At 41.0% G+C, this 27,543-nt stretch overlaps 1 protein-coding gene across 1 annotated transcript; it reads right to left on the reverse strand.

Moving 5' to 3' along the window:
• Positions 1–4,854: 4,854 nt before the first annotated feature.
• LOC120064263 (dnaJ homolog subfamily C member 15-like) lies at positions 4,855–22,507 on the reverse strand. The gene is made up of 6 exons (XM_039014701.1): positions 22,354–22,507; positions 21,404–21,455; positions 8,238–8,311; positions 7,432–7,511; positions 7,007–7,077; positions 4,855–5,347 (listed from the first exon to the last, which is right to left on the reverse strand). Exons 1-6 carry the CDS (start codon positions 22,459–22,461, stop codon positions 5,277–5,279), a joined length of 456 nt encoding a protein of 151 aa, XP_038870629.1. The 5' UTR covers positions 22,462–22,507; the 3' UTR covers positions 4,855–5,276.
• Between the last annotated feature and the right edge of the window lie 5,036 nt (positions 22,508–27,543).

Consider the following 27,543-nt stretch of genomic DNA (forward strand, 5'->3'; position numbering starts at 1 on the left):
TGAGTCCATTCTTGTCTCAGGGTATATCATGTGATATCTTTATGTAAAACATTTGATATGTAAGGGTTGGGATAATGATCAATGAGGGCCTATGCGTTTTATGGAAAATAATGAAAGACGTGGAAGGTGTGTTCAACGATGTGCTAGCGGAGTGGAACTGACATTCCACTGAGTTGCATTATTTTCCAGAGAATGCATAGAGCCCCGAGTTGATTATACCTTTGATACGATGGGTATAATGTAACACATTTGCTGCTAAAAATGTGTCCAACATCTACTGCAGTAGCTAGCAAGTTTACTAGATAGTTACAGCAGTTGCCGTGGTAACAAAACAAACATACTTGCTAGTTTAGCTAGCTAACTAAACCATCAGTCCGGCGGCATTTCAAACTAAAAGTAGACAGCCCTGGACCCTAAACCCTCAAATGACGTTTTACACCCGAGTGTACCTTAAAATGTCCCTTGCCCAAGCGAGAAAGAGTGATGATCGAAGAGGCAACGTCCTTGGAAATCTGGAAGTTGAGTTTAAAACAACCAACCTAAAGCTATTAATGTACCTAGTAAGCTAACGTATCTAGCTAGCACTCCTGTCAGGTAGCTAGCTACAGTTACCCATAACTGGCTAACGTAAACTCACCCCATTCCGTACAAATGTGCGCAACCGCGACATTCAAACGAGGCTGCAAAGAAAACTAATGCGACTGTGTTGACTTCAAAATCTGGGGTGTGAACTACGTTTCTATTCAAGCGTTGATCGACATGGTAATGGCTCTACAGTATTGGAGAAAGTTGAAAAAACGGACCCTCAGTTACATCGTGACGTGTCATGCCGTAAATTACAGCACGCGTAAAGCAACTATTTCTGTCTTACAATCTCTCTCCACCAGGTGTAGCACTTCTCTCATCGTTTAAAAACAAGAAATGGACAGTGACGGGGGTATGGGGAATACCTAGTCATTTTTTGCGCCTTCACTACAATCGATCATGACTCTCAAAAGACAATGTTTACTTCTGAAGATCACTTTAGCACCGCCCTAAAAACCCGATTCAAATTCGACACAAACCTTCAAATAGGTATGTAATGACACATTATATAAACTCTTTATAGTGTTTTATTTACATTTTAGAGGCGATAAGTTGGACAGATCGAGTGAAAAAAAGTTGTTTTCCCACATGATATCTCTCCTTCTCACTATCATGCATTAGTTTCACTTCCCCACCCGCCAATTTTAAAAAGACTCGACGGAGCTCATTGCCTTCTTGAATCATGCAGAAACGGGCAGCGTGGAGGTCATGTCATTGATTCTGTTGGAAAGGGGAGAAATTGTGCTTTACAATGGTATTGACATTACAGTTGATCTGGAAGTATTATGTTTTTGGGGCGCTAAAATAAGGCCAATGGCGATGTACAAAAGTGAGTGAGTTTACGTTAGCTAGTTTTATAGTTTGGTCATTTATTTCAATACATTTCAAAATTCCCCAAAATATGTTTATGAACCGAGCTACGTTTTATAGGCCCCTCACTACGAGACTATGCCAACGCTAAAATCAATGTCTATATATATATTTTTTTAGCAAGCTAGCTTTATATTATTTTCTGACATGCCGAAAATCTAACCTTGTTGATTCAATTTTACACTTCACGGCCAGCAGAGTTTGACATGTGACTACAGTTTGTATTGCATTGTGGCCATGGTATATTGGCCATATACCACAACCCCCCAAGGTGCCTTATTGCTATTTTAAACTGGTTAACAATGTAATTAGAGCAGTACAAATAAATGTTTTGTCATACCCGTGCTATATGGTCTGATATACCAGGGCTGTCAGCCAATCAGCATTCAGGTCTCGAACCACCCAGTTTATAACAGACTATATACCATGGGTATGACAAAACATTTCATTTTACTGCTCTAATTAATTTGGTAACTTCTTAGGGATAGCCCCCTTTTTTTCAATTTTCACCTAAAATGACCCAAATCTAACTGCCTGTAGCTCAGGCCCTGAAGCAAGGATATGCATATTATTGGTGCCATTTCAAAGGAAACACTTTGAAGTTTGTGGAAATGTGAATTGAATGTAGGAGAATATAACACAATAGATCTGGCAGAAGAAAATACAAAGAAAAAACAACAGTTTTTTTTTCCTAACACCATCTTTGAAATGCAGAAAGAAAGGTCCCTGTTCCAGCCATCACTGTTGTAATTCCGATGGTGTCCTCAAGATGGCAGCAGTGTATGTGCAAAGTTTCAGACGGATCACTTGAAGTATGTGCGAACTAAATGACATTTAGTGTGAAGTCACCCAGGTACATTTGGGCAAATCGTGAAGGAGACATTTGCATTCATATGACATTTTTCTGCAAGAATATCGTCAAATCTGTATACTTGGACTTTGATTTAGCTTTTTCAGTATTAGTATTCATATAAGTTCAACATTTGCAAAACAACCAGTTTTCATAACTTCATAACTCTGAATATTCTTATAATTGTTGTCCAAAAGGAAAAGGCTTGCTGTCGCACAAGGTTAGCAGCTACATTTTACGACAGATATAGGGTTTATGATTGGGCCCATACTCCCGTAAATACCTGGTTTATGATTGGGTCCGGATACTCCCGTAAAGCCCAGCTCATTGGCTATCTAGCTAGCATTGTTTGACCCCGATTGGTGCTTATATGACAAAGTTGGAGTCGTTCAAGTGAAGGCCGACCGCATCATCGGCGTGTCATGAAGGCGTCGCTCTCTGACCAAATATGGTGTCCTATTGGATATACTACACCCCTAATGATATAGTGAAGTCTCGTTATGTTCTAGGATCTCTGAGGAATACATACGAACGTGATTTGCCTGGTTGACACAACGTTTAGGGTTAGATTTTCACAGATTCCTTTATTTGCAAATTGAATGAGTGGAAATACAAAATCGATCGTGCATGCTATATGGACCTTTTTAGGATATGAAAAAGGATTTTATCTAACAAAATGACAATTCATGTTATCTCTGGGACCCTTTGGATGATAAATCAGAGCAAGATGAATTTATCAAACCTATCGCGGTGAAGAAAAGTGTTTTGTTGTTAGGAGCACACCTCAAACAATAGCATGGCATTTCTTCGTAGTAATAGCTACTGTAAATTGGACAGTGCAGTTATATTAACAATAATTTATACGTACCGACATATGTTGTTTCTCTAAAATCTGCATTCGCGACACAAGGTGCTGCATGATTCATTTTACTGCTCTAATTAAGTTGGTAGCCAGTTTATAATAGCAATAAGGCACCTCAGGGTTTTGTGGTATATGGCCAATATACCACAGCTAAGGGCTGTATATCCAGGCACTCCGCATTGCATCGTGCTAAGAACAGCCCTTAGCCATGGTATATTGGCCATATACCACACCCCCTCGGGCCTTATTGCTTAAATAATGCAAGCTCTAGAATGCCCTTCAAGCCAATCAGTATTCGACAATGCCATGGTATAAATACAGATAACTGCCTAAGTAAAGGAAACACCAACATAGTGTCTTAATAGGGTGTTGGTCCACCACAAGCCTCCAGCATATCTTCAATGCGCCTTGCCATAGATTCTAAGTGTCTGGATGCAATACCATTGTTCCACTAGAAATGACATAATTGTGTTTTGTTGATGGTGGTGGAAAGCGCTGTCTCAGGCACCGCTCCAGAAGTGTTCAATTAGGTTGAGATCTGGTGACAGCTGCGCACACACCCCAAAATCTCTAGCCATGGTAGCCAAAATAATGGGTAACTGGGCATTTTTATACATGACCCTAAGCATGATGGGATGTTTTTAATTGCTTAATTAACTCAGGAACCAGACATGCGAAAAAGCACAAGCTTTCAATATACTTTATCCTCATTTACACAAGTTTCCTTTATTTTGGCAGTTAGCTTTATTTTTTATCAGTAAATTCCCAGAGCCCTGCATATGTATGTTTGCACAAGCTGTTAAGAGTTTTTACGAGGTGTGGGTTATAAAAGCGAGTCATTTCCCCTCTCCAGCATGGCAGTACCGCACAGATGCAGAAGCTTGGCAAAACAAACCTTTTGGACAGCAGGAAGCTGGCGAAGCAAAATCTTTTCACACGTGGTAATGGAAAGATACCCTGATGGAGAAGGTGGGGTGGCAGTGGGAGAGAGGGGTCAGGGAAAGAGAGGCTCAGGAGGGCCATGTGGGTTCTTCACAGGAAGAGGAATGGCTAGAAATAGACCCATGCACAGGAGGGACAGCAGAGATCAGCCAAGCACACACGAGCCCTGACCTGTACTACAGCAACACACAAACACACAAACCACACACACCTGACGCACTTAACCTCTACATCAGGGATGTGCCACTGGCGGACCCGTCTTGTAAGCCCACGGACCAATAAAAATATTTTTTATTGGTCCGTGGGCCAATAATATTTTTGTGGCCGCCACCGCCATAAATGTTGCCCATCCCTGCTCTACATGATAATCAATAGCTTTCCAACAGAGACAGACATGTTCACTGGAACATCAGTTGGGAACTGCATTCTACCAGAATGAGGTGTATTTTAATGATGCCCAGTTAAAGCATGCTGGAATGAAGGCATTTGCAACATGGTGCAGATTACATGGCTGTCTAGCCTTCCTCTTAGATATGTGGAAAAACCTACTGCAAGCTGCTGGTGAAATGGCTCACTTAAAAGGTAAAGTGTCACAGCTCACTGCAGGAGCTTCAAAAACAGCTCTTACCCAATGTTCACTCTCATCAGCACCTGCAGATGCTGCAGCACTGTTAGTAATTTCTACAATGGCATCTCAGCGCAGAGGAAAGGGACTAATCACAGAAACACAATAATGAGTCATTGATTACCATTACAAAAATTGCTTTATTCAGCAAACTTTGATAAATTACTAACCGCGTTATTCACACACACTGCTCAGCTAGGCTTGGTCTCTGTCAGTGTGTTGTCAATTCATACACAGTTGATCTCAGTGGTCATAATGTCTTTACCACACAGAGGAATAAAAAGGTAACAGAAATGTTTTAATTTGTTATTCTATGGAATATTATTATCTTGTATCTTATGGTACAGTGTATTTACAGTAGACATGTTGACTTTTGTAAAGTTATAAGTACAGGTGACCTTCAACTTGAAAGATATCCTTGTTCAGGAAAGGTTTCAGAATAGTCTCTGGGGATGGTAATGTCTTAGGGCTGGAATAAATAGATCTGTAATATACTGTAGTCCAGGAGGTCAGAGGGGTGATGGGGGCTGTAGTTTTTTTTATCAGCGGCGTTGGTCTTTATCCAGTAGGTCCTTGGCCTCGTTGATCTTGGCGGCCATGTAAGGAGATCCACCTGGAGAGAGAACATGCATCCGCTTCTCATCAATGCCCGTCTGTTTAATCTTTTTTCTTCCCCTTGTTACCCCCCATTCCATCGCTCACCCCTCTATCCATTCCAGGTGAGAACAATATAACAGTCTACACATGGCATGCAAGCTGTTTCCCCAGACATAAAAAAAACCTCAGTGACATCTACTGTCAGGAGTAGAGGACTTCAGTAGGCTCAGTCATTAACCGTCTCAGTCACATCCAATCACCTTTTATAGTGCTTTAACACACGGTGGAACACTAATCACTATGGAGCACAGGAAATGGGTGTATGCTGAGCTAGCACAAACTGAGGTTGGGTCGCATACTAATTGTCTAAAGTGACTTCCTCTCCTCATCTCCTACCCCCACCACACTGCTCTGAAAACACATGATAGAGATTTCTGTGTGTTCTGAGGCAGAGTGGTCTGCTCAGCTCACAGGGCCAATGAGTACAGCATCCTGGGAGTAGTAGTCTGCTGTGTGACACTACCAAGACAGCCTGAGGGCACAGGTGTGTGTGTGTGTGTGTGTGTACAACACTTCCTTAGTAGCTATGTGTGTATACTGCCCCCCCCAGGTGGTGTGTTCTGTGTCAGCAGAAGCAGTACTCTGTGTGTGTGCGTGTGCGTTTAGGGTAATACATGAGTGTTATTGTTTGCAATAATGACAGAGAGCAGGTCCTGACGAAGGCCTCAACTAGTCTGCTAATCAGTCACTGACAAACACAGAGCCGGCCTGGCACGGCCTTCAGCACACTCACAGGGAAGGAAAGATACTAAAAACAGGGCTAGAGGCCTAGAGAGGCAGAAATAAAGAGCAGTCTGATTCCCTTTCTGAAATCTCGTCATCTTGCTCACTGGACCTTATTGGCTCAAATACAGGAAATAATGAGAGGTAATTAGCCGATCATTCCAATCCATTACTCTGACCAGGAATCGGTCCACTCTTTCCAGTCCAGACCTGGCTGACTGACAGACCAGACCAGACAGACAGACAGACAAGCTGTGGGTTATTACCCTCTCTTCTCCATCGATGTCCCAGTAACCAAACACATGAAAATGAACTATAATAGATACTGTGCTACCTCCTGAAACAGAACACAAAGCCATATCCAAGGATGACAGTATTGATGGATGTTCCTACAGGTGACCCTATAGAGCTTATAGCCCCATATTTCATCCCCTATTTATTCTTTGTCCCCCTCTCCAACTCCTCCCTCTCTCTCTCTGTCACCTCAGCCCTTATCGCCCAGTCAGAGAGGAATCCCACAGGCCATTTCTCACTGAGTAAAAACTACACGTTGTGTGTGTGTGTGTATTCCTCTCAGGAGAGGGAAAAACAGTGTGGACGAGTGTGTAAAACTAGATGCTGTGTATGCGCGTGACTTTGTGTGTGTGTGTGTGTACACACCTCTCAGGAGAGGGAGACCGAGGGAGGCCATTAACCTTGATAGAGGAGAGAGGGGGCGAGTGCACAAGCCTGACGCTGGGAAAAACACTTTGTATATGGGTTCAATAAAGACAGGTGATATGCTGTTCACACAAGAACCAGTAATAGGAGATCATCACTGTATAATTCACTCAGTTGGCTCCAATCTGTTTTTTCTCATGTCCAGTAAATTGGGATTAAACTGTCAACTGACCTTTATCTGGGTGGTTGAGGACCATGATCCTCCGGTGGGCATCTCTCACCTTGGACTTGGTGCTGGTCGGGCTGTAGGGGGGGAGAGATACAGGATTGGGATTAGAAGAATGTACAAAATAGGGCTACACACAGATTTAGCACAGGATTACAGCACCATCTAGTGGTCAAATAACATTCACAAGTTGCAGTAAGAACATCGAGTTCTTCTGACCACTAACCTATTCAGGTGTTCTCTTCTCCCTAATGTGATTGACAGTGTGAAATGTAACTAAACCAGGAAGAAGGATGACTAATATAAACCCATCAAAGACAGAGAGAAATCAAACCCATCCTTAGCATGAACACAGACTGAAATAAAACATTGGGTACACACCCGCACAAACAGGCGAGCATGACACACACACACACTTCCGCCAGTCTTACCTGATACCAAGGATGAGGCTGGCTTCTCGCTTAGTCATCTTCTGGTCAAACCCTCCTTTATAGTAGTGTGATGAGAAGGCCTGGAGAGAGAAGAGATGTTAGTACACACACACCTAGAAATTATTCAACTCACCCACTGACTGTTTAGAAACAGTATCCTTTTCTACTCCTTAGTGTAAATGCTTAGAGTAAGAAGGGTGGAAGTGCATTCTGTGGTACATAGGGTTCATTAACTCCCTTCGGTCAAGCACTGCCTCATTGTCACACAGTACACACTGGTGGAAACTGCCAGACACACGCACAGTGTGAGGTCTGATCACTCATCCATCTCACGTCACACACTGCTTTATTCACACACACAATGTGGTGAGAGGGCAGTGGGTGCATCACCCTGTCTGGGAACCTGATGTGGAGCCTTTGGTCTGTGGAGCCATAAGTCAGGTGCAGCAGGGGAAACTGAAGACCATGAGTCAGTCCACCAACTACCCACCCTACAGACAGTCAGTGGAATAAGTACTACACCACAAACATTGGTACTTGGTGACTATCTGATGGAGCAATACATGAATCCCCCAGATTTGCAAATATGAGTCTGTAGGGTGGTGGGAGAGTTTTCGGCAAAACCAGTGGGGGTCATCGTTGGTCATGCATAGTTTCAGAATACAGTGTACCAAGACATACTAACAATCAGTTGGAGTTCATTAGAAGTTGCCCAAAAAAAACATATAGGTCTACATGGTTAGACAAGTTTTCATCTCCTCTTAGGATTGTGATGAACCACATAACCAAGTTAGTGGGTTACTTACAGAGGTGGGCATCTTCTTAGCAGTCTGTGACAGGACTTGTCCTAGAGGCTTCCACAACTGGAAGGCATAACGACCTGAAACACAGTACATATTTATTGTCCTACACACACAGACCCCTTTCCACTGGTCACCACAGTTATGTTCTTGTCCTGTATTTTTTTAAACATTTTATTTAACCAGGTAGGCCAGTTGAGAACAAGTTCTCATTTACAACTGCGACCTGGTCAAGATAAAACAAAGCAGTGCGACACAACAAAGAGTTACACATGGAATAAACAAACGTAGAGTCAATAACACAATAGAAAAATCTATATACAGTGTGTGCAAATGTAGTAAGATTAGGGAGGTAAGACAATAAATAGGTCATAGTGCCGAAATATTTACAATTGAGCAATTAAACACTGGAGTGATAGATGTGCAGAAGATGAATGTGCAAGTAGATACTGGGGTGCAAAGCGGCAAAAAAAAAAAGTACAATATGGGGATGAGATTGTTTGGTGGGCTATTTACAGATGGGCTGTGTACAGGTGCAATGATCAGTAAGCTGCTCTGACAGCTGATGCTTAAAGTTAGTGAGGGAGATATAAGAATCCAGCTTCAGTGATTTTTGTAATTCGTTCCAGTCATTGGTAGCAGAGAACTGGAAGGAAAGGCGTTCAAAGGAGGAGTTGGCTTTGGGGATGACCAGTGAAATATACCTGCTGGAGTGCATGCTACGGGTGGGTGCTGCTATGGTGACCAGTGAGCTGATATAAGGCGAGGCTTCACCAAGCAAAGAATTATAGATGACCTGGAGTCAGTGGGTTTGGAGACGAATATGAAGCGAGGGCCAGCCAACGAGAGCATGCAGGTCGCAGTGGTGGGTAGTATATGGAGCTTTGGTGACAAAACGGATGGCACTGTGATAGACTACATCCAATGTGCTGAGTAGAGTGTTGGAGGCTATTTTGTAAATGACATTGTTGAAGTCAAGGATCGTTAGGATTAGAGGTCGACCGATTAATCGGGGCCGATTTCAAGTTTTCATAACAATCGGAAATCGGTATTTTTGGGCGCCGATTTGACGATTTAAAAAAATATATATTTTATTTTTTACACCTTTATTTAATCTTGATTTAACTAGGCAAGTCAGTTAAGAACACATTCTTATTTTCAATGACGGCTTCAGGGGCAGAACGACAGATTTTTAACCTTGTCAGCTCGGGGGATCCAATCTTGCAACCTTACAGTTAACTAGTCCAATGCTCTAACACCTGATTACATTGCACTCCACGAGGAGCCTGCCTGTTAGCGAATGCAGTAAGCTAAGGTAAGTTGCTAGCTAGCATTAAACTTATCTTATAAAAAACAATCAATCAATGACTGTCATTGCTCCAATGTGTACTTAACCATAAACATCAATGCCTTTCTTAAAATCAATACACAAGTATATATTTTTAAACCTGCATATTTAGCTAAAAGAAATCCAGGTTAGCAGGCAATATTAACCAGGTGAAATTGTGTCATTTCTCTTGCGTTCATTGCACGCAGAGTCAGGGTATATGCAACAGTTTGGGCCGCCTGGCTCTTTGCGAACTCATTTGCCAGAATTTTACGTAATTATGACAACATTGAAGGTTGTGCAATGTAACAGGATTATTTAGACTCATGGATGCCACCCGTTAGATAAAATATGGAACGGAATAAACATTTTGTTTTCGAGGTGATAGTTTCCGGATTAGTCAAAGGTATATGGTTTAGAGAGAAATAGTCGACGCGTTATAATTCCTGTAATAACTTGTGGCTGAATTTGAAAGGGGTTCCTTCGTTATTTTACCGTTCATGTCTTCCATAGAGAATGTCTTGATCTACTTCAAATAAGGTCTGTGTTTCGTGCAGGCTTAAACTGCCTCGACGTTTTGATACCCGTGTAAATCTCACTAGGATAAGGTGACGTTTGTCAACATATTTTCATAAATCCACTACATTTTTTCCCCCTTCGCTTATATTTAGCCAATATTGATCAGAGTTACCGTGTCCTATGGATATCTACACAGTTATAAAATTGGCACGGTGATGTAAGCCTACACGAAACACAGACCTTATTTTAAGTGAATCTAAAAATATCCTATGGAATAAATGAAGGAACCGCTTTTCAGATTTTGCTAGAAGGTGTCATGGGAATTATGACTCGCACTTTGGTTGTCAATTCTTACCATGCCCATTATTAAAATAGTATTTCCTGCATATAGAAATTAAAGTTTTTGTTTTCAACATTCATCACAGGTAACTTAAACTCTATTTTTATTCAAACAGTTGAGAGTATTTGTCTCCTAAGCAGACTCTTCAGTATCATTGTCACTTCAGAGCTGTGTGTGTGTATTTATGTATTATATTAAGTTAAAATAAGTGTTCATTGCTCATTCAGTATTGTTGCAATTGTCATTATTACAAAAATGTGTGTGTATATGATATATATATATTTTTTTTAAATTATAAATCGGCCGATTAATCGGTATCGGCTTTTTTTGTCCTCCAATAATCGGTATCGGCATTGAAAAATCATAATCGGTCGACCTCTAGTTAGGATAGTCAGTTTTAAGAGGGTATGTTTGGCATGAGTGAAGGATGCTTTGTTGTGAAATGGGAAGCCGATTCTAGATTTAATTTTGGATTGGAGATGCTTAATATGAGTCTGGAAGGAGAGTTTACAGTCTAACCAGACACTTAGAATATGTGGACAACTACAAATACCTAAGTCAGAACCGTCCAGAGTAGTGATGCTAGACGGGCGGGCGGGTGTAGGCAGCGATCGGTTGAAGAGCATGCATTTAGTTTTACTTGCATTTAATAAGAGCAGTTGGAGGCCACAGAAGGAGTGTTGTATGGCATTGAAACTCGTCTAGAGGTTTGTTAAGCAGGGGGACACGTCTGGCACTGCAGGATTTGAGTCCCTGCGGCGTAGTGTGTTATTGATGGTAGGCTTTGTTACTTTAGTCCCAGCTCTCTGCAGGTCATTCACTAGGGGTGAGATCTTGCGTGGAGCCCCAGATCGAGGGAGATTATCAGTGGTCTTGTATGTCTTCCATTTCCTAATAATTGCTCCCACAGTTGATTTCTTCAAACCAAGCTGCTTACCTATTGCAGATTCAGTCTTCCCAGCCTGGTGCAGGTCTACAATTTTGTTTCTGGTGTCCTTTGACAGCTCTTTGGTCTTGGCCATAGTGGAGTTTGGAGTGTGACTGTTTGAGGTTGTGGACAGGTGTCTTTTATACTGATAACAAGTTCAAACAGGTGCCATTAATACAGGTAACAAGTGACAGAGGAGCATCTTAAAGAAGAAGTTACAGGTCTGTGAGAGCCAGAAATCTTGCTTGTTTGTAGGTGACCGAATACTTATTTTCCACCATAATTTGCAAATAAATTCATTAAAAATCCTACAATGTGATTTTCTGGAAAAAAATTCTCTCATTTTGTCTGTCATAGTTGAAGTGTACCTATGATGAAAATTACAGGCCTCTCATCTTTTTAAGTGGGAGAACTTTCACAATTGGTGGCTGACTAAATACTTTTTTGCCCCACTGTATATCCATCCTGCCCAGCCTTTCTAAAGTCTTCGAAAGCCGAGTTAACAAACATATCACCGACCATTTCGAATCTCGCCGTACCTTCTCCGCTATGCAATCTGGTTTCCAAGCTGGTCATGGGTGGACCTCAGCCACACTCAAGGTCCTAAACGATATCATAACCTCCATTGATAAAAAACAATACTGTGCAGCCGTCTTCATCGACCTGGCCAAGGCTTTCGACTCTGTCAATCACCGCATTCTTATTGGCAGATTCAACAACCTTGGTTTCTCTAATGACTGCCTCGCCTGGTTCTCCAACTACTTCTCAGACAGAGTTCAGTGTGTGAAATCGGAGGGCCTGTTGTCCAGACCTCTGGCAGTCTCTATGGGGGTGCCACAGGGTTCAATTCTCGGACCGACTCTTTTCTCTGTATACATCAATGTTGTCGCTCTTGCTGCTGGTGATTCTCTGATCCACCTCTAAGCAGACAACACCATTCTGTATACTTCTGGCCCTTTGGACACTGTATTAAGCCAGTACATGTCCAGGCCCGTCTGAAGTTTGCTAGAGAGCATTTGGATGATCCAGAAGAAGATTGGGAGAATGTCATATGGTCAGATGAAACCAAAATATAACTTTTTGGTAAAAACTCAACTGGTCTTTTTTGGAGGACAAAGAATGCTGAGTTGCATCCTAAGAACACCATACCTACTGTGAAGCATGGGGGTGGAAACATCATGCTTTGGGGCTGTTTTTCTGCAAAGGGACCAGGATGACTGATCCGTGTAAAGGAAAGAATGAATGGGGCCATGTATCGTGAGATTTTGAGTGAAAACCTCCTTCCATCAGCAAGGGCATTGAAGATGAAACGTGGCTGGGTCTTTCAGCATGACAATGATCCCAAACACACCGCCCGGGCAACGAAGGAGTGGCTTCGTAAGAAGCATTTCAAGGTCCTGGAGTGGCCTAGCCAGTCTCCAGATCTCAACCCCATAGAAAATCTTTGGAGGGAGTTGAAAGTCCGTGTTGCCCAGCAACAGCCCCAAAACATCACTGCTCTAGAGGAGATCTGCATGGAGGAATGGGCCAAAATACCAGCAACAGTGTGTGAAAACCTTGTGAAGACTTACAGAAAACGTTTGACCTCTGTCATTGCCAACAAAAGGGTATATAACAAAGTATTGAGATAAACTTTTGTTATTGACCAAATACTTATTTTCCACCATAATTTGCAAATAAATTCATTAAAAATCCTACAATGTGATTTTCTGGATTTTTTTCCCTCATTTTGTCTGTCATAGTTGAAGTGTACCTAGATGAAAATTACAGGCCTCTCATCTTTTTAAGTGGGAGAACTTGCACAATTGGTGGCTGACTAAATACTTTTTTGCCCCACTGTAGGTCTACAACAGTTTGGGTCTAGAGTGTCTCCCCCTTTGAAGAGGGGGATGACCGCGGATCTCAGACGATACAAAAGAGAGTTTGAACAGGCTAGTAATAGGGGTATAATTTTAGAAAAGAGAGGGTCCAGATTGTCTAGCCCAGCTGATTTGTAGGGGTCCAGATTTTGCAGCTCTTTCAGGACATCAGCTATCTTGATTTGGGTGAAGGAGAAATGGGGGAGGCTTGGGTAAGTTGCTGTGGGGGGTGCAGAGCTGTTGACCGGGGTAGGGGTAGCAAGGTGGAAAGCATGGCCAGCTGTCAAAAAATGCTTATTGAAATTCTCAATTATCGTAGATTTATCGGTGGTGACAGTGTTTCCTAGCCTCAGTGCAGTGGGCAGCTGGGAGGATGTGCTCTTATTCTCCATGGACTTCACAGTGTCCCAGAACTTTTTGGAGTTTATGCTACAGGATGCAAATTTCTGTTTGAAAAAGCTAGCCTTTGCTTTCCTAACTGCCTGTGTATATTGGTTCCTAACTTCCCTTAAAAGTTGCATATCGCAGGAGCTATTCGATGCTAATGCAATACGCCACCAGATGTTTTTGTGCTGGTCAAGGGCAGTCAAGTCTGGAGTGAACCAAAGGCTATATCTGTTCTTAGTTCAAGATTCTTTGAATGGGGCATGCTTATTTAAGATGGTGAGGAAAACAATTTTAAAGAATAACCAGGCATCCTCTACTGACGGAATGAGGTCAATATCCTTCCAGGATACCCGAGCCAGGTATATTAGAAAGGCCTGCTCGCTGAAGTGTTTTTGGGAGCGTTTGACAGTGATGAGGGGTGGTCGTTTGACCGTGGCAATGATCTTTGTTGAAGACAGCAGAAGTGTATTTAGAGGGCAGGTTGATCAGGATGATATCTATGAGGGTGCCCGTGTTCAAGGATTTAGGGTTGTACCTGGTAGGTTCCTTGATAATTTGTGTGAGATTGAGGGCATCTAATTTAGACTGTAGGACGGCTGGGGTAATAAGCATATCCCAGTTTAGGTCACCTAACAGTACAAACTTTGTAGATAAATGGGGGCAATTAATTCACATATGGTGTCCAGGGCACAGCTGGGGGCTGAGGGGGGGTCTATAACAAGCGGCAACAGTGAGAGAATTAATTCTGGAAAGGTGGATTTTTAAAAGTAGAAGCTCGAGCTGTTTGGGCACAGACCTGGATAGCATGACAGAACTCTGCAGGCTAACTCCACCCCGTTTGGCAGTTCTATCTTGGCGGAAAATGTTGTAGTTGGGATGGAAATTTCAGAATTTTTGGTGGCGTTCCTTAGCCAGGATACAGACACAACTAGGACATCAGGGTTGGCAGAGTGTGCTAAAGCAGTGAATAAAACAAACTTAGGAAGGAGACTTCTGATGTTAACATGCATAAAACCAAGGCTTTTACAGTTACACAAGTCAACAAATGAGAGTGCCTGGGGAATAGGAGTGGAACTGGGGGCTACAGGGCCTGGGTTAACCTCTACATCACCAGAGGAACGGAGGATGAGTAGGATAAGGGTACGGCTAAAGGCTATAAGGACTGGTCGTCTATGTATAACATGTATTGGAGTGTGTGTGTGTGTGTGTGTCATCGATGTGTACTGGGTCAGTGTTTGTGTTGGTAAGCTGCAGTCACTCTCCAAACCCACATAGAGCCAGTCAGCAACTATACCCTGCCAAACATTCTCTGTTTATAAAGTACACACACAAGAAGTTAGCAGAAACCCCTCTGGAGGAGCTGGTTTCCAAGAGAAAAACACAAAAGCACTCAGTCATGTATGAGAGGCATGCTGCTAAGCTCAGGGAGTAATCAGGGCATTATTTATAACCTGGTGACTGACATGTTCTGAGTGGGCGGTGTAAATCCACTACTCCACCTCCAGGCTGCCTGGAAGTTCTGTTTTCCTAAAACTACAAAGCTGAAAGTCCATCAACTGTGGAGGGACCGCACACACGCAGGTGCACGGATGGCCTGCTGCTGGCCTTTTCATTTACATTGAGAGGATAATTAGACTGTGCTGTTCCTCAAAGCCGCCACAACAACTAACACTGACCTCACATTACCCGAACTCTGTGGCAACTGGCAGACCACACACTGCCTTACTATTAACCACTATACAAAACAGCTGTGCTGACTGACACTCTTGTACCAATGCGGATAATGGCATAGTGCCTATTCGCTGCTGCGCTCTGCAACACGATAACGCCACTATCACTGTACAGAATGACAGGAAGATCATAATATACTGTTTTGTAAGACATCCAACTTTCTAAATAACATGGATGTGTGATTGGTTACATCACATTATCTGGCGTACAAAGATTTTGGGTGTCCCTTACTGGACGTTAGAGGTTTGTCCATACAAACCGCTGCAATAAATTTAACTAACCTGGTATTGGCGGTACTCTCTTCTTGATTCTTCTACTCTTCTTGATTCTGGAAAAACTTATCTTATACATGTGTATAGTTGCAGGTGGTTCTACCAACACCAGAGAAAACTCAGAAAGATAGTAAATCCATGTTTGTATCAAGTGAGATATGCCTCTTGCATATGTGTTGCATAGAAACAACTAGTTCCTGCAAAATGCTGTGAAATGCTAGATGTGTGCAGCTAAGATGGTGACGAACTATCTCTTGCAGTACAACACATGGATTTACCACCTGCAACTGTACACTCACATCTGTGACTTGTTTCAGGAAACTAGGCATATGTTGCACGCCACTACTTCACAGGCGAGACATTTGAACGTAAGCATTTAAAAAAAATAATAATCTAAATGCATTTTTTTGGTAGAAATGGCTTCTGGAACATGTGAACTTTCATGAGCATTAATAACAAAAAGTTGTATGCCATCTGTACAGGCAAATAAAATTGTTAAATGATGACCTTCCCGCTAGCCATGATTTGCTGAGGTTATTGATGGGCTGGACATGCCGAGAGAGGAGTTCGGATTGGTCTGCCATGTAGCTTGCTTCTGTCTATAACATGACCTGCTCAGAATGTGTTAAGCCTTTCTAATGCGGCTTTTTTTAAAGAAATCACGAAGAACTGCAAAGGTGTTGCTAATGCTCTCCACTTTCTAGAGCACTGGTTCTCAATCCTGGGGACGTAAAGGGCTGCACATTTTTGTTTTTGCCGTAGCACTACACAGCTGATTCAAATGATCCACTCATCAAAAGACTTTGATGATTTGAAGCAGGTGTGTAGTGCTAGGGCAAAAACAAAAATGTGCACCCCTTTGGATCCCCAGGACCTGGATGAGAACCACTGTTCTGGAGGACAATCGTGCCATGCTGACTCTCTCCGACTCTGAAAATTAATCAGGCAATGAGGAAATCCCTGACTTAGGTAAAAACATTTTCTTTGAACCAGACAGTCGTATGAAATGGTGATCAAGTGTTGTTGTCACAGAAGAAGTTGACCGAGTTTTAAAATCAGTGGAATGCCCGGAGTATGATCGCAGAGTATGATAGCTAAGGAGATTAAGAAAATTCTGGAATATGATTACAAATACGAGGAGGGAGTCAAAGTGAACACACAGAAGGCTGTTGTATAAAACACCTGTCTCCGGATTACATCTTCAAACTAAGGGCAACCATGGCATCCGTGACAGAGGGAGAAGCGTCCATCCATGTATACGGGTAAGAGTCTAGCTACATTTTCAGATATTATACATTTCTAATTTTGTCAGAAAGTGGTTTTCATTGCAAGTTAAAGCGTACTGTTAGCTAGCTAACTTCACGTGTATGATCTGTGCAGTAATATTACAGTTGAAGTCGGAAGTTTACATACACTTAGGTTGCTGTCATTAAAACTTGTTTGTCAAACACTCTACAAATTTCTTGTTAACAAACTATAGTTTTGGCAAGTCGGTTAGGACATCTACTTTGAGCATGACACAAGTAATTTTCCCAACAATTGTTTACAGACAGAGTATTTAACTTATAATTCACTGTATCACAATTCCAGTGGGTCAGAAGTTTACATACACTAAGTTGACTGTGCCTTTAAACAGCTTGGAAAATTCCAGAAAATGCCATGGCTTTAGAAGCCTCTGATTGGCTAATTGACATCATTTGAGTCAATTGGAGGTGTACCTGTGGATGTCTTTCAAGGCCTACCTTCAAACTCAGTGCCTCTGCTTGACATCATGGGAAAATCCAAAGAAATCAGCCAAGACCTCAAAAAAATTGTGGACCTCCACAAGTCTGGTTCATCCTTGGGAGCAATTTCCAAACACATTCATCTGTACAAACAATAGTACTTAACCTGTTTGGGCTCAAGGGGCAGTATTGAGTAGCCAGATAAAAGGTGCCCATTTCAAAAAGGCCTCGTACTCAATTCTTGCTCGTACAATATGCATATTATTATTACTATTGGATAGAAAACACTCTAGTTTCTAAAACCGTTTGAATTATTTCTCTGAGTGAAACAGAACTCATTCTGCAGCACTTTTCCTGTCAGGGAGTGAGATTTCAGAAATCCAGGTCCCTGTTCTGAGATCAGTTTATAAGTCCCCATGCAAGCTATGAGGGTACATGCACTGCATACGCCTTCCTCTAGATGTCAGTAAGCGGTGAGACTTTGAATGGAGTCGATTGCGCAATCTGGGACCTTATATTAGACCGTGGAACAGGAAGTACCGTTCTTTTCAACAGTGCGCTTGACGCATGAAGACATCAGAATGGCGTCCTGCAAACGCTTTCGTTTTAGTATTTCTATATCTCCGGTCATGTTTTTATTCGTTATAGGTGTTAAAGACATCATAAGGTAGTTAATTTAAACCGACTTATAGCAGTTTATAGCAGTTTATTGCGATTTTCTGGGATTTCTTTGCCATGCGCTTTCACGAGTTGGACACCACTCCAGTTGGCGGCTAACGTTTAGCGGCTAATTCGACCGGACAAGAGGACATCTTTCAACCCAAAGACGATTGTTTTGAAGAAAGGACACCTTGCCCAAGATTCTGATGGAAGCTCAGCTAATAGTAAGCAGTCTTTATGCTGATAATTCATTGTTCTGTTGAAAAATGTCAAATGCATGAAACGCCATTGCTTGCAGTGTAGCATTGTGTTATCGCAGCCTGTATTGCGCAGTAAGGTTAATTTTAAAAATGTAATTCGGCGATTGCATTAAGAACTAATTTGTCTTTCAATTGCTGTCCAACCTGTATTTTTTTAGTCAAGTTTATGAATAGTTTTCAATAAGAGTAGGTGGCTTTCCAAGATGGCGCCGGACAGATTGCTTGACGTTATGGACACTATTCTCATTGTATAAGCACAATTTGTGCCGCTAAATATGCACATTTTCGAACAAACTCTATATGCATTGTGTAATATGATGTTACAGGACTGTCATCTGAAGAATTCTGAGAAGGTTAGTGAAACAATTAATATATTTTGGTGGTTTATACATTATAGCTATTTTTGCCTTGAATCAATGCTGTTGTTATGTTTGCTATTGTGCTAAGCTAATATAACGCTATATTGTGTTTTCGCTGTAAAACACTTGATAAATCGGAAATATTGTCTGGAATCACAAGATGCCTGTCTTTCAATTGCTGTACACTATGTATTTTTCAGAAATGTTTTATGATGAGTATTTAGTTATTTGGCGTTGGTGTCTAATTTTTCTGTCTGCTTTCGGTGCAATTTCTGACTGTAGCTGCAATGTAAACTATGATTTATACCTGAAATATGCACATTTTTCTAACAAAACATATGCTATACAATAAATATGTTATCAGACTCATCTGATGAGGTTGTTTCTTGGTTAGTGGCTATTTATATCTTTATTTGGTCGAATTTGTGATAGCTACTGATGTAGTAAAAAACGGATGGAGTAAAAATAGTGGTGTCTTTTGCTAACGTGGTTAGCTAATAGATTTACATATTGTGTCTTCCCTGTAAAACATTTTAAAAATCGGACATGTTGGCTTGATTCACAAGATGTGTACCTTTCATCTAGTGTCTTGGACTTGTTAATGTGTGAAAGTTAAATATTTAAAAAAAATATATTTTGAATTTCGCGCCCTGCACTTTGAGCTGGCTCTGTTGTCATAAGTGTACCGGTGTCGGGCTTGCACGCCAAACAGGTTAAGTATAAACACCATGGGACCACGCAGCCGTCAAACCGCTCAGGAAGGAGACTCGTTCTGTCTCCTAGAGATTAACATACATGGGTGCGAAAAGTGCAAATCAATCCCAGAACAGCAGCAAAGGACCTTGTGAAGATGCTGGAGGAAACAGGTACAAAAGTATCTATATCCACAGTAAAGCGAGTCCTATATCGACATCATCTGAAAGGCCGCTCAGCAAGGAAGAAGCCACTGCTCCAAAACCACCATTAAAAAAAGCCAGACTACGGTTTGCAACTGCACATGGGGAAAAAGCTCATACTTTTTGAAGAAATGTCCTCTGGTCTGACAAAACAAAAATAGAACTGTTTGGCCATAATGACCATCGTTATGTTTGGAGGAAAAAGGGGGAGGCTTGCAAGCCGAAGAACACCATCCCAACCGTGATTCACGGCGGTGGCAGCATCATGTTGTGGGGGTGCTTTGCTGCAGGAGGGACTGGTGCACTTGAAATCATGAGGAAAGAAAATGTTGGGTATATTGAAGCAACATCTCAAGACATCAGTCAGGAAGTTAAAGCTTGGTCGCAAATGGGTCTTCCAAATGGACAATGACCCCAAGCATACTTCCAAAGATGTGGCAAAATGGCTTAAGGACGACAAAGTCAAGGTATTGGAGTGGCCTTCACAAAGCACTGACCTCAATCCTATAGAACATTTGTGGGCAGAACTGAAAGTGTGTGCAAGCAAGGAGGCCTACAAACCTGACTCAGTTACACCAGCTCTGTCAGCAGGGAATGTGATGAAAGAAATAAAAGCTGAAATAAATTCTTCTATTTTTCTGACATTTCACATTATTTAAATAAAGTTGTGATCCTAACTGACCTACGACAGGGAATTTTTACCAGGATTAAATGTCAGGAAAAGTGAAACCGAGTTTAAATGTATTTGGCTAAGGTGTATGTAAACTTCCGACTTCAACTGTATTTGTATCTCAGAAAGCCATTTGCTTTGCTAGTTATAGCCTAATGTTAGCTAGCTAACATTTAACCTAGTTGGTTAGCTTTAGCTACCTGCAGATTTAAGCATGGTAGTAACGTTATGAGTTGGGATTATGGTTCATTGTTTAGCTAGCTAGCTATGTCTAAACAAAAGACTCCTATGCAAGTAACCATTTCACTGTACCGTTTACACCTTCTGTATCCTGTGCATGTGACAAATAAACGTTGATTTTATTTGAAATAATGTGTTTACCAGAGATGGTAATGTGAAGCACAACATGACCTGCACCAAAGTAAAATTAGGATATAACATTAGGCCAATGACACAGTGTCCAAGTCCTAAAATTCTCCGGTAGAATGCCCTGCTTTTATTTCGTCACACTCACAACAGTAAACAATTTTCTGTAATTAGCTCATCATTAACTTGTAAATAAGATAAAGTTAAGATGTTTCAGCTCTAATATGGTCATTATTTGAACTGGCTAGCCAGCTAACTTAACGTTAGCTAACAAGCTAGGAATGAACAAAAACAGTGTTTACTAAGTTGCCTTTAGTTGCCTGGTTTGTTAGACTGACATATACTAAATTCATTTTTTATATTTATTTTATTGGTGTGTTACAGCAGTGATGCTATTTTGGACCACCAGGCTGTTGATGTCATGCAGCGCGTCTTTTTTATAAACAAGTTTGATGTCGGATGACTATAGAATGTTCATGATGTCACTGCGACAACTGTCTACAGACATGTCGATAGATGTAGTATTAACCAGACTTTAGTCTTGAAATATTTGGTTGTTTAGTACACTACCGTACACACTGTTTAACACATGTATATCCTTAAAGAGATGGGTGGGGCTAAGGCTTAAAAGGGTGTGAACACTGATAAATGGGTGTAGACAAAGAATAACTCTCCAGTAGGTTTACAAAAACATTCAAGGGCCATTTTCTCAAAAGTGTGGTTTCAAGTTTATCAACTTTCAAAGCAGAATTACTTTCCCACTGTTCCTCAACTGTAGTGTATGATATACCATTTTCTAGCTCCGAGTCTCTACTTTTATCAAATGTAAAAAAAAAACTTTCAAATTTCCTACACAAGACCGAATCGATCTTACCTGCAAAGCCTGCAGCAGCAACACCAAGGCCAACTGCTATCAGAGTACCACCCTGAAGATACAGAACATTATCAATACAACAATCCAGAGTCAACAGTTGTGGAAAATACTTTAAAGATCTACTTAAGTCGTTTTTTGCGGGTATCTGTACTTTACTACTTATATTTTTGACAACTTACCCTTTTACTTCACTATATTCCTAAAGGAAATCATGTACTTTTTACTCCATACATTATGCCTGACACACAAAAGTATTCACTACAAATCTTTTTAATACTTAGCAGGACTGGAAAATTGTTAAATTCACGCACTTCAAGAGAACATCCCTGGTCATCCCTACTCCCTGTGATCTGGAGGACAAACTAAACACACAAGCTTCGTTTGTAAATTGTCTGAGTGTGCACTTGGCTATCCGTAAATACATTTTATTTTATTAAATGGTGCCGACTGGTTTGCTTAATATAAGGAATTTGAAATTATTTCTACTTTTACTTTTGATACTTGTGTATAATTTTAGACTTTTACTCAAGTAGTATTTTACTGGGTGACTTTTACTTGAGTCATTTTCTATTAGGGTATCTTGACTTTTATTCAAGTATGACAATTGGGTACTTTTTCCACCAGTCAACAACAACAAAAAATCAACGCAGTTTTCATTGCAAGCCTGAGTCACTCAGCCGACTGATTACATCACAGCCTGTTATATGACATTCATGTTACTGGCGATTGCTAGATTCATCACCGTGATGACACAACCTTTCCCATTGATGTCTGTAATGGGCAACTAACATTTGCTTCTGTTGCTAGTACTGTAACTATCCACCAGCTAATTGCTAGTAAATAGAAGGTTCTGGCATTAGCTAGCTAGCTGTCTTAGCTGCAGGCCTGTGAAATAACCAGCGCTTGTTATCCATCAAAAATTCAAACAACAAAATAACGTATATACTTACAAGTCTTTTGTCGATTTCTGTTTCACTCCTGATTTTAGATTGAGAATTGTATTCAGCATATCGCATAGTTTCTCCTTCAATAGATACCCTGCTACCAGCATTTGCCATGCTGCCGCTGTCACTTGAAGGACACAACTATGGAGCGTCTGAGCGGACAACCAGTGTCAATTGAAAAAACATTTCGTAATACAGAACGAACGGGTGATCCACCTTGCACAATATTGTGGAAATCTGGAAAATGTAAATAAACCAATGAACCACATAAAAACAAACTAATTAAATGTTATAACATATACAGGCTACATAGTGGGATAATTCGCATAGATGGCTGTAGCTTAATACATTTTCTATTTGCTCCAAGGGAATTGTAATCTTGCCTAACATTGATTTTGAAAAAGTGTTAATTAGGCTATTACTGTACTATATATATATATATATATATATATTCCGTTGTAAAAAAAATAAAAAAAAGATTATGATAAACTTTCATAGCGGGTTGGGCTGTCCCATAGGGCGGCGCTCAATTGTGTCGTCCGGGTTATGGGAGGGTTTGGCAGGGGTAGGCCGTCTTTCTAAAATTCGAATTTGTTCTTAACTGACTTGCCTAGTTAAATAAAGGTTAAATAAAACATAAAATAAAACATCTATGGGTGATGCTCGTTTTTGGATAGAGAAGTTCCCAATACAAGTGTTATTATTTATATTTTTCTTCATTTTTTGTATTCATTTGTTAGTATTTTCTTGTATTTTTTATTTTTTCAATACAAGTGTTTGCCACAGGGGACGTCTAATAACTACACCGGTGTTTTACTGATAAGACAAGTCAGTAGGATATAGGCTGGCATGGACTACCTGGGGTATTAGAGGAATAATATAATCAATTATACCAATACATGAGCTAATCAGAGAACAGTAGACAGTTGGAAAATAATGAATGGCACGGACCCAGTGATGGCAACGCTAACCCACCTGACAACGCAAACACAGCCTCGACAGTGAGAAGGCTAGCCAAAATAGATGTATTTTCATTATTGACTTATTCAGTAACAGCTATGTTTTCAAATATTTCAAGGGGACATCCAATAGTCATTCGGGATATTACGGATATAATATTATCTTCTTCAACTGCAGTATCAAAAAAAGGGCGAAAAATGTATCAGGTGAGGTATTCTTATGTAAAATTATGGAATATAAATTATTATATTAAATAGGTATACAACATTACATTCCGCATACAGTTTCGTGTTATGCTCCAGTCCCGTCATAATATTCCAGTATTTCTGGTTCCGGTGACGGGGAAGGGATAGATGCACGTATGCGCACATGGACAAACGTTTTTGTTATTTTTGGGTGTACAAGAATAGTGTGTGCATGCGTTAATGAGTTTCAGTACCAAACCTCTGGGCTGGTAAACCCCCTTGGCATTTAAGATTATGAGGCTTATTAAATGTCTAAGTAGGGGGAGGCATTTACATTTCCCTCTCTCCTCCCTCTCACTCAGTTCAGATGGGTTCACCATACCACCCATTGAATCGCGACGGAGTAAACTCATTATAGCATTGTTATGATATCTCCCCATCTATTCCTCCCTCCACACCTCCATCTACAGTATACCTCTATTACCCCTCCATCCCTCCCTCTAGTCTTGTTACCGGTAATAGTAGTAGTAATAAAATATTGTAATGTACTCACCATCCTGTCTAAACCTGCAGTGGTTCAGAAAGAAGAGGGGGACATACAGAGAAGCTAGGTACACACACGTATGCACACACACACACACACACACACGTGCGCACATGAATAATATCATCTTCTAATACATGTATCTCTGTAAGGTGGTGCTGTGAGGCCAGGGAGAGGCACCTGGTGGAGTTAAGCCAAGCTAAAGTGCAGAAACAGGAACTCCATCGTCACATTTTAAAGTAAAGACTTCATTATTAGATTATGTCCAGAGAAATTGTATATACCATCCCACTTGTGCAATGTGCATGGAATGTAAAACACTCACATTCTACTCATCTTTTAATGATGCCTTCTAAATAGCTTTTAAGAGACAGAATGAGTAAACTGTCTACTTGTGTTGTGTGTTAAGCTGAGAAAAGAGGAGATGGCCCGGCAACGGAGACAGGCAGAGGAAAAGGAGTATGAGAGGATGAAGGCTAAACAGCAGGAGAATGTCAGAGAGTGAGAGAGTGTTAGTAATGTACAAATAAATCACTTATTTACTGTCACTGTATTGTTCTTTAGGTATTGTTTCTCTCTGTAATACCATTTCAAGCCAATAGAGGTCACTGCAGACAGCTGGCACACTGAAACAATCCTAGATGTGGTGATTGAATGAGAGAGAAAGATAGAGACAAAGAGACATATCCACACCCATAGGAGAGTTTCCAGGAATTACATGTTACAGCAGAGAGAGCTGTTAGACATGCTCGGACCTGGACTCCTGAGTGGCGCAGTGGTTTAAGTCACTGCATCGCAGTGCTTGAGGCGTCACTACAGACCCGGGTTCGATCCCAGGCTGTGTCACAGCTGGCCGTGACTGGGAGATCCATGAGGCTGCGAGCAATTGTCCCAGAGTCGTACGGGTTGGGGAGGGGTTGGCCGGCCAGGATTTCCTTGTCCATTGCGCTCCAGCGACTCCTTGTGGTAGGCTGGGCGCCTGCAAGCTGACCCTGGTCGGCAGCTGGAAGGTGTTTCCTCTGACACATTGGTGCGGCTGGCTTCCAGGCTAAGAGAGCAGTGTGTCAGGAAGCAGTGTGGCTTGGCAGGGTCGTGTTTTGGAGGACGCATGGCTCTTGACCTTTGCCTCTCTTGAGTCCATAGGGGAGTTGCAGCAATGGGACAAGGAGAAAAGGGGGTAAAATAAAAAATAAAAATCATATTTGGCTGGCTCTCGCTGGAACAGTGGTTAATACTGACAGAGCTTTCCTACAGTTTATAACATATACCATTTTCATAAATATGTGGTGAATTTTCAAAACTCGGCACAAAACTCCAAACTGGTAACACCAGCCAGTCTTGCATTCAAAACATTTTATTGTGCATTAATTTTGTTTACAGACATCTTTCATGATACAACCATTGATCCAAAATATTTGTTTATAATGAGTACATTGGTTTAATTACCAAAACAGAACATAATGACATCTTCTCAATTGAGTTATTTTAATAATCCAGTTAATCCAATAGCAAACTCATTTGAAAGAAGCATCATGTTTAGCAGGCACTAGTTTGCATCAAGCCTGTCTTGAGCATTTGGCCATAGGTTCTCATCAAAATCGCAGTGAATATCCACATTTTTCATCCACCAGGGGGAAAATAATTTTGCATGGGTAATCCAAGCTTTACATAGGTCTGGATTGAAATCATTGCATGCCTCATCCAATGCCTGTAGGTGGGTGGTACGCTCATGGGGATCTTCCACCTGTAAAGTAATTGTATTGTATTGTACATATTTATTGTAGTGGTCATGTATGTGGCTCAGTTCATAAAAGCATGGCACTGGCAACCCCGGAATTGTGGGTTTGATTCCCACTGGGGTCACATACCAAATTGTATTTTTATTTATTTAACCTTTATTTAACTAGGCAAGTCAGTTAAGAACAAATTCTTATTTAAAATGACGGTCTACCCCAGCCAAACCTGGACGACGCTGGGCCAATTGTGCGCCACTCTATGGGACTACCAATCACGGCTGGATGTGATACAGCCTGGATTCGAACCAGGGACTGTAGTGACGCCTCTTGCACTGAGATGCAGTGCCTTAGACCGCTATATCGGCCAATATGATTTCAATAAAGCAGTGTGAACCCCCACCCCCATCAAAAAGACCCCAGCAACTTCATTTTGGATGCATGTTTACTGTATAGGGGATGCATTTCTTGTTTTGGACTTTCTGGATAATTGGTATTATATTGTATTACTGCACTGTAGGAGCTAGAAACACAAGCATTTTGCTGCACCTGCTGTAACATCTGCTAATCTGTGTACCCGACCAAGACACTTTGATTTGTAACATACAGTACATCTCTGATCTTGTAAATATCCAATATTTTTTTTGCTGTGAAGTAAAATCATAATTGTCATCATCAAAGTAGTTCTCAAAATCTGTAGAAGAGAAAACAGTTTACATGTAAAATCTATAGGTTTACCAAACGTTTACCAAACTCTTATGAATTAAGAGCCGTCGGCTTATGTAATAGTAAAATGTATTTTAACAAAAGATAAGAGAATCATATCAAAAGTAATGTGAGCATTGCATTGTGTATGGTAATTATTTTTTACATTTTATATTAACATGTATTGCAATGGGAAACATGTATTTCTAGATGAAACACTGATTAAGTTTGGTGAAAAGGGGACTGTATGATTTTGTGTGATTTACTTCGTCAATTGAAAATGTGCTTAAGAGTTTTGAAACAACTGCTTTTTTTGATGATCTGTTTTTAGTTTTGTACTAAGAGTTGTGATGTACCACATACTTGTGAAAATTGCACCAAAGCGATTAAAACAAGAGATGTGGTTACGGAGCCTTTGAAGGGACCCACCTAAAAAGCCAACCATGTTTCTCTCGACAACCCAGTCCTCGGCCGTGACTCAGAGTTCCAGTCTGAGAGACAGGAGGAGAGGTGTAGAAGAGAAGTAATCCATCAGGACAATGTCAGGTCAGCACTTTGAACGTGTGAAGGAACTTGTAGCAGACATCAGAGGAGAGTTTTTTTTTTACATGAATCACTCAACTATGATACAATGTATTCAGGAACTATTCAGACCGCTTGACTTTTTCCACATTTTATTATGTTACAGCCTTATTCAAAACATTTTTTTTTTTTTAAATCCCTCATCAATCTACACACAATAACCAATAATGACAAAGCAAAAACAGTTTTTTTTTGCAAATGTATAAAAAAACGTGGAAATATCACATTCACATAAGTATTCAGATCCTTTACTTTGTTGAAGCACCTTTGGCAGCGATAACAGCCTCGAGTCTTCTTGGGTATGAAGCTACAAGCTTGGTACAACTGTATTTGGGGAGTTTCTCCAATTCTTCCCCGCAGATCCTCTCAAGCTCTGTCAGGTTGAATGGGAAGTGTTGCCGCTGCACAGCTATTTTCAGGTTTCTCCAGAGATGTTCGATCAGGTTCAAGTTCGGGCTCTGGCTGGGCCACTTAAGGCCATTCAGAG

This window comes from Salvelinus namaycush, chromosome 19 (genome assembly GCF_016432855.1).
Source record: "Salvelinus namaycush isolate Seneca chromosome 19, SaNama_1.0, whole genome shotgun sequence".
In the NCBI taxonomy this organism is placed as follows: Eukaryota; Metazoa; Chordata; class Actinopteri; order Salmoniformes; family Salmonidae; genus Salvelinus; species Salvelinus namaycush.

What these genes read in the sequence shown, in the direction of transcription:
- LOC120064263 (XM_039014701.1), bottom strand. Translation starts at nt 22,461, where the DNA reads ATGGCAAATGCTGGTAGCAGGGTATCTATTGAAGGAGAAACTATGCGA. An exon ending in TGCTGCTGCAGGCTTTGCAG is followed by an intron (nt 8,312 to 21,403) that starts GTAAGATCGATT and finishes ACTGTGTTTCAG; the next exon opens with GTCGTTATGCCTTCCAGTTG. An exon ending in CCTCAACCACCCAGATAAAG is followed by an intron (nt 5,348 to 7,006) that starts GTCAGTTGACAG and finishes TTCTCTCTCCAG; the next exon opens with GTGGATCTCCTTACATGGCC.